A 7,454-nucleotide genomic window follows, 5' to 3' on the forward strand; every position below is an offset into this window, starting at 1 on the left:
CCGAGTGAGCACAGAGACTAAACGGACCAGGCAGCTTGGTGGGAGAGCAAGGAGTCTTTAATAAATTAGCAAAATAAACAGCATTTATACATAATATATGTCCCATTGCTGCATCTCTGCAGGCCACAGGAGTTAAGCAGAAACGTTGATTTCCCGGCTCGGTGCTGATGCTGATCCCAGCCCAGGCTCCCTCCCAGGCCGTGCCTGAGGTTGTGGAACTTAGAAACCTAAAACCACTTAGAAATAAAATAGCTTTTTGTAAGCCAGAGACACAGCTTCCAATGGGAAAGAAGTGAAATTACCGTATGATTTCGTCTAGCTCTCTCCTCACAGAAGTGATTGAAAGTGATCCAAATTTTTCCCAACTCTTAAAGACAAAAAAAGTATTCCCTCCCCTGGCAGGGAGGGGGAAGGACTGAGCTCACCTGCTGCACGGGAAGGATCATCTATTACATTAAAATCAGGTATGACTTGCAGTTTATGAGTCTGATTCTGCTGGTAACTGGTACCAGGAGCTGAACTGGCCTGGTACTCGGGTCGTGTGTCAGTCGGTCCCAAAGAGGACAAGGACATCCCCAAGCCCAGTGGCCCCATCCTCCTCAGTCCTCATCCCTGACGTACTGCCCGGCCTCCCAGCGCTGGGCCATGGTGCTCTTGTGGCGAATCACTCTGGTGCTTTCCACAACCTAAGCACACCCAAGGCACAGCAGCTTCTTAGAAAGATGATATTTGCATAAATAATCCTTTTTTTGCACCACTTGCCCACCCAGACAGAAGCTGTGTCATCTGTCCATCCTCCCTGCCCCCCTCCCTCTCTGCTATTTTGGGGTTAAATCCACCTGGCAGCACCCACAGCACCTGCTGCCCAACACAACGCCCACCCCCACCATGCCCATGGCCCTGCAGGACCCCAGACCCCCACCCATCCCCTCAGCCCCCCAGCAGGGAGCAAAGTCAGGGTAGTGCAAGCAGAGCTCCCAGGTTCCCAAACCTTTACCTCCGTGTTGATCTTGTCAACGGGTTCAATGCCAGCATACTGTGGGAATGGGAGAGAAAAGGCTTCAGACATTGGCAACCTCACAGGGAAATATCCAAGAGGCAGCTGGATCGGGGAATGGGGGGGGTGAGGAGACAGTGCATGCAGTCCTGCCCTCCCCGCAGTTTGGGCCAGGACCCCTCTTCAGGAAGAAGCTGCAGCTCCTCTCCAGGCCCACCCAGCAGCAGGGCCCTTGCTGGAGCCTCCACTCCAGGTCTCCCACCAAGCCCAGCAACTGGACCTCCAGCTCTGGGCAGGAGCAGGGCACAACCCCCTCCAGTCACCTCCTCTCCCGAGCTCCATTATCCCCAGCACGGTCACCTTTCCGTCCTCCTTCACCCTCTTCCTCTGCTCCTCGAAGGGACTGGAACGTGCAGAGTTGGGGGTGAGGGTCTCAGTGCTGCCCGGGGAGGGACCACCCACTCGCAGCGGGGTGAAGGATGACATCAGCCCCAGGACCCCTGCCTGCTGCGGGGCAGGAGTGGAATCTGGAGACCTGGACACCGAGTAGCTGCCACTGGCACCTGAGGCAGCTTCAAGAGAAAGAGGGTGAGGGGGTGAGGGACCAGGGCTGCTCCCAGGGGTGGGTGCCCACAGGAGAGCAAGGCTCCTGCCCCACACCTGCAGGGTCAGAGGATCTGGTGGTGCTGGGACCCTGTGTCTGGGTCAGCCAGGGATTGTCAGGAGAAATGGGAGGGAAAACCACAAGCTGGGCATTTCTAGGCCCTTCCAGCACCACTTTCTGCAGTAATGTGACACAAAGTCACCAAAATCTGACCAGTGCTGGAATCAGCAGCTGTGCTGCTCTCTGGGCTGTTCCCTCAGTGTCCATAGGTGGGAGCAGCACCCACCTGCCTGAGCTGGATGGTCCTTGGGGACAGGCACCCCACAGTGCCACCTCTGTGCCCTCTGATGTCTCCTCCTGAGACCCAGAGCCACCAGCAACAGGGGGGCAGGAGCGATGGCCCCGGGACTGACCCCTGACCCAGCCCACCGTCCTCCCGTCCTTACCAGAGCTGTGCCGGGAGCGGGAGCCCTCCTGGGGAAAGCCATCCGTGCCGACCAGGGAGCTGCCGTCCATCAGCTGCCGCTGCCGGCGCCTCTGCTCCTGCAGCTCCTCTTCCCTCTGCAGGTCGCTCCGGATCTCCTCCTCGATCAGCGACGACGTCTGGGCCTTCCATGTCCTCAGCTTGTACTGCTCCTCCCGGCCATCCTCCCTCCTCAGAGGGCTCTGCGTCCCCATCTCGTCAACGAAAGAGACTTTGGGCTTCCAGAAGGGCAAGGAGAAGTACTCTCTGGGCACGACAGCCAAGTGGTCGGGGCTCGGGGTGGAGCCGGGAAGCCTTGTGCCCCCCCAGGGATCTTCACTCCCCCATTTGCTGACGGAAACGCGCTGGGACGCCCGGCCCTGGTCTTGGGTCTTGCTGGTGGCGGAGCGTGGGGTGGGCAGCTGGAAGGTGCTGGTGCTGGTGTAGGTGGAAAGGCTCCTCCCACCCCTGGTGTCTTCTATGTGCTGGGGGCTGTGGTTCACAGGCTCCGTCCCGAAGTCATGGACCCAGCTCCTCCGCTCGTCTGCCTTCCTCACAGGGGGGGGCTTCTGGGGGGGAGGCTCCTCCCGCTCAAACACCCTCCGGCGCTCGTCCAGCTCCTGCTGTGTCCCCTTGTCATAGGTCCCCAGCAGCCTCCCTTGCCTCTTCAGATCTTCCTCGCGCTTGGTTTCCTGCTCAATTTCCCTCTGGACGTAAAGGGAAGCTCGGCCTTTGTCCTTTCCTTTCCTGCCCGGGCCGGGAGAGGTGTGCATGGAGAGGAGAGGCTTGGTCTGGATCTCCACCAGCTCGCTGCCGGAGGTCAGCCGCTGGATCCCTCTCTCTTTCCAGAGGTTCTCCTCCCTCTCCATCGCCATGCGGATCTCCCGCTCGATGGGAGTCTCGTTGCTGACCTTTGTCTCCTTGCCCAGGCCATTGTTGCTGCTCCTCAGCTCCCCGAGGCCGTTGAGGAGCTCGTTAGATGTGCTTCCATCACTGGCATAGCCTGCGCTGACTTCATTATACATCTCACCCAAGCCAGAGTCCAGGTCCTCTCTGGAAGATGCTTTAGTCAAGCTGAACATTTTCCCAGTGGGATGTGATCTTTCCGTATCAGCCCTTCTGTGAGCATAAATCTCCTCCTTCACAGGCATCTTGTAGGACACATTATAAACCTGGTAAACGCTCTTGTCCGTCCTGCCCTGGCTGGATGCACCGGCGCTACCGTAACCTCTCACAGCCTTCGTGGACATCTCAGGACTATGCCACTCTTGCTGAGAGACTTTTGTTATTGACTCTGGCTTTGGAGACATGACCTGTTGTTCTGGGCTGAAAAAAGAGCCCGGGTTGGTCTTCTCCAGCATCAGGAACTGCTGCCGAGCAGCTGAGAAGTTGATCTGCTCCGTGTCAATATTTTCAGGGTCAACTGGCGTCACTGCACCCCCCGAGGAAGGTTTGTCAAAGGATACTGAGAAGCTGGTGGAGAAGCTGCTCGTCCTGCTCTCCCTCGGGCTGCCTCTGCTGGTGTTTATGGAGCTGAGCTCATCCATGGAGCTCCATCGCTCTGCTATGGTGGAGCTCTTCCTCATCACCTGGCTCCGGATGACCTCCCTTCTCTCATCCTCCAGTTCCCTGGCTTTCTCTGGTGAGATGTGTGGTGGAGGGACTCTGATTTGTTCCTCCTCATCCTCATCATAGAGCTTCGAGGGTTTCCTCTCACCTTTGTAAGCCCTGAGGTCATACAGACTTCCTGACCTCACCACCTCCAGCTTGGACTCCCTGTCTGGGGATGGGGTCCAGACATCTTTTCCATCATCGGGGAAAGAATAGGGTGATTTCAACCTCGTTCTCCATCCGTAGCCATATTCCACTCTCTGGCTGCTGCGTTGAGCCAAGCCAAACACATCCTCATCACTGTCAGCCCTCCTCTCTGCCAGCGAGCTGCCCTGCTGAGCGTTGTGATAGTCGTGCCTGTGCGAGGTCTGTGGGAGCTGGAAGACCAGGTGCCTGGTGACCCTGTCCATGTCCAGGGAGGAGTCAGAACTTGGCCTGGTGACGCTGCTTGGGTTTGTGCTCAGGCTCGGGCTCACCTGGGGCAGAACCTGGCTGGCCCTGCAGGAGGGAGAGGAGTTGTTAGGAGCAGCAGCAGGAGCAGGGCTGGGATGTGCAGCTCCTGTCCTAAGCTGGCACAAACTGTCTTTGCTTGGCCAGTGACCAAGAGGGGTCCCGGGCCCCAGGGACAGACACTAACACCAACCAGCTGTGTCATTCACTCCCAAAACCCACCAGGCTGTGGGGCTGAAGCAGTCAGAGCCCCAAGCACCATTCCCAACAGGAGCTGCCCTGAAGCCAATGCCCCCCTTCCACCTCCATCCCAGCCCCATTGTGTCCTGAGCCTAAAGCAAAGCCCAGCCTGCTACGGGCTACCAGCATCACCCACACTGCTGAGGGCAGTGCCCCAGGACAGCCACCCTCATGTCCCACCACACACTGGGACCACCAGGAGGGGTCCCTGGCCACCAGGGCCATCACCTCAGGGCAGGGAGAGGTGGAGGCAGCTCCAGGCCCAGCTCTGCCTGGAATTACTCCTTGCAGGTTTATGGGAAAGAGGCTCCAAACAGCCAAGCTATTGAAACGATGGGGACCATAAATGTGGTTTCATGTCCCATAAAAAGGAGAGGACTTTAACCCGGTTGTGACTCAAAGCGGGAATGAAACTCCCCAGTCTCCTGTGCCAGCTGGGCCGTAACTGGGTGGGATGGCAGCACCAGGGCTGGGAGGGGCAGCATCTCCCCCCACACTACAAACACCATCCCCAGCCCAGCCTGGAGACAGACAGACGACAGACAGACATAACCCCGGGTGTGCCCATGGGCACCTCCTCAACCTCCTGTTTGCTGAGGCACAGCCACAACCCTGCCAGCACCTCTCCTGGCCCACCAGGTCAGGGCTGCCCCACTCCAGAGAGTGGGAGAAACCGGGAGTGGGGCCACAGAGGGGCAGGCAGGGCCTGGGTGATGCCCAGGGGTCAGGTTCCTCTGGATGCAGGACCCTCCCTAGGGCTTTGCCCTGATGTGGCTCCATCCCTGCAGCACCTGGTGACAGCCCCTGCGCTCACCTCCTTCTTCCAGGGGCAAAACCGCAACTGCAGAGAAAATTGAAGCCTTTCCTGGGATGGGGACAGTTTGGGCTCACTGGGGGTAGCTGTGGCTTGTTGGATGCAATTAGGGCTCACTGGGGGCAGCTGGGTGGTCCCTGGGCAATGCCCCCAGCCCAGCCGGGTGGTTCAGCTCCGCTGCCCGTCTCTGCCGAATTCCCATAACCTCTTCCTGCTCCTACCTGGAATTCATTCCTGCTCTTTTATAGTCCCCGATGACCCAGGCAGTGAAAACTCTCTGCCCACCCCTCTTATCACGCTGGGAGGGGTCAGAGGTTCCTCTCTGGAGATCCCTGGAGCGGGAACCGAGAAACCAGCCGGGCTGTTATCGGGGCTCACGGCCCCACACTACGCAGCGCGGCCCCTCCCAAAGCAGCACCCAAAACCATCCCGCTGGGCTGGGGCCTGGCTGCCTGACACTCCAGGAGTGTGGGGGTCCCGGGCTCACTCCCCCTGTGCCGGGCTGCCCCCAGCCCAGCGCCACGGGGAGTTGCTGTGCAGAGCCAGTGGTTGGCAGCATCCTCCAGCCTGGCTGGGCCCACACACACACAGAGAAAGGGGTAGGGAGTTTTCCAGGGTCCCCCCCATCCCGGGGGGTCCAGCAGCCCCGCAGTGCACCCACCCCCCCACTCAAACAGCTGCGGGTGCTCCCCGACTCACTGAGGTGCGAGGTGTGCACCGGCTGCCGGAGTGCCACCAGCCTGTCACCTCCAGCCTGTCACCTCCAGCCTGTCACCTCCAACGACAGAGCCAGCACCTCCCTCGCTGTATCCAGATCCCGTGTGGGCTCCGAACCCTCAGGGGCTTTGGGGGGATCAGCCCTCACCCCAGCCCCAACCGCGCGGCACTTACTGTCCAGGGAGCTGTCGGGGCGGGGGTCCCCTGGGGGCTCCCAGCTGAGCCGTGTCTGCTGGGGAGCGGTGGGGCGGGCGGTGATGGGGTGTGGGGGCCGTGGGGCAGGCAGGGCTGCAGGGCCCTGATAAGGGCTCAGCTGGAGCCTGCGGGGAATTCCAAGAACCGCGCTGGGCTCAGCGCTGGCTGCGGTTCAATGGCCCATTCCCGACCCCCCCACACCACCCTCACACTGCTCCCACGGGGGAGGGCTGCCCTTGGCCCCTGGCCCACGGCACGTGCCCGTCCCCCGGCGTGCTGATGCACCAACGTGCTGGAACATCCACCAGTGCCCTCTGGCTCTTCCTCAGTTCTCCCCACCAGGGCTGCCTGTCACCCAACCGGAGCCCAAACAGGGGCACGGCCACCCCTGGAAAATGCTGGAGCTTCCCTAGGGATGGGGGTCAGCCCAGGGGGGTACAGCCGGTTGTCCTCCCCATGTCCTTGCAGCCCCCCAAGTCTGCACCAGGCAGCCCAGGGCAGAGCCCCTGTCCCCAGGAACACGGTGGTGCCACTGGGGACCCTGTGGGGCTTGAGGCAGCAGCCGTGCCAGTCCCCGTGCTCCTGGTTACACCACAGGGCCTCTCCCAGCCCAGCTGCCCCATAATCCAGTGTGTGCACAGGCCAGGCCAGGGCAGCTGCTGTGACAGCCCTGGCTCTGCTGTGACCACCATGGTGGCCATGGGCACCTCCTGGTGCTGCCTGGCCCAGACCATGGCAAAGTGGCCGTGGCTGCTGGACCTGGCAGAGCGGGCGGCACCGCTGTCACCCAGAGCTCTCACACCGTGGGTGATGCTGTGGGGCAGGAGGTCCCTGTCCTCCTCCTGTGACAGCACTGTGTCCCTGCAGCCCACTCCTGCCCTACAGCCCCTCCCAGCCCCCTGCCACTTCCCGTGGCCCCAGCCCGGTGACCGTGCCAGAACCCGGCTGGCCCCGCGGGGTCCCGCTTACCCCCTACCTGGCCCTTGGTGCCCCAGGCCCCGCTCTGGCTGCCGGCTCCGGCGCTCGCTGGCGTGGGGACAGTGGCTTCGCTGTGGTTACCAGGTGGCTCTGTGGTTTTGGGCAGGTACACGGAGCCGGTTTTACCGCAGGGCTGAGACAAAGTCCACGGGCGATGCCGGGAGCCAGGAGCTCACCACGCCTGCTGCAGGGTGTGGGCTCGGATCCCGAGGCTGGCAATGGGCACAGCCAGGGCCCCCCAGGAAGGATCCATCACTGGTGATGGGGCCTGGTCAGGAGCACTGGGCAGCGTGGGAAACCTGTGTCACCACCAGTGACAGAAGAAATGCCCCTACACGTGGCTCTTGGGCACGTCCCCATCACCCCCAGCATCCCCCTTCTTATC

The 7,454-nt window shown here is 61.0% G+C and overlaps 1 protein-coding gene across 4 annotated transcripts; it reads right to left on the reverse strand.

The window, feature by feature from the left end:
• Positions 1 to 37: 37 nt before the first annotated feature.
• On the reverse strand, positions 38 to 7,184 carry MISP (mitotic spindle positioning). 4 transcript variants are annotated; one of them, XM_071727707.1, is made up of 5 exons: positions 7,068 to 7,184; positions 2,048 to 4,173; positions 1,358 to 1,569; positions 998 to 1,036; positions 38 to 686 (listed from the first exon to the last, which is right to left on the reverse strand). In XM_071727707.1, the coding sequence occupies exons 2-5, from the start codon at positions 4,083 to 4,085 to the stop codon at positions 600 to 602; spliced, it is 2,376 nt and encodes a 791-aa protein (XP_071583808.1). In that variant the 5' UTR covers positions 4,086 to 4,173; positions 7,068 to 7,184; the 3' UTR covers positions 38 to 599. The 4 variants fall into 4 exon arrangements, with proteins under 4 accessions (XP_071583808.1, XP_071583809.1, XP_071583807.1 ...); XM_071727708.1 differs by lacking the exon at positions 7,068 to 7,184 and adding an exon at positions 6,071 to 6,181; XM_071727706.1 differs by lacking the exon at positions 7,068 to 7,184 and adding an exon at positions 5,401 to 5,596.
• Positions 7,185 to 7,454: the final 270 nt, after the last annotated feature.

The sequence above is a fragment of the Heliangelus exortis genome, chromosome 28, assembly GCF_036169615.1.
Source record: "Heliangelus exortis chromosome 28, bHelExo1.hap1, whole genome shotgun sequence".
NCBI lineage: Eukaryota > Metazoa > Chordata > Aves > Apodiformes > Trochilidae > Heliangelus > Heliangelus exortis.

Excerpts from the sequence above, each read along its gene's own strand:
- MISP (XM_071727706.1), bottom strand. Across the intron at positions 1,570-2,047 it reads CCGCTCCCGGCACAGCTCTG|CTGCCTCAGGTGCCAGTGGC; the intron begins GTAAGGACGGGA and ends TTTCTCTTGAAG. Across the intron at positions 1,037-1,357 it reads GGGTGAAGGAGGACGGAAAG|TATGCTGGCATTGAACCCGT; the intron begins GTGACCGTGCTG and ends CCATTCCCACAG.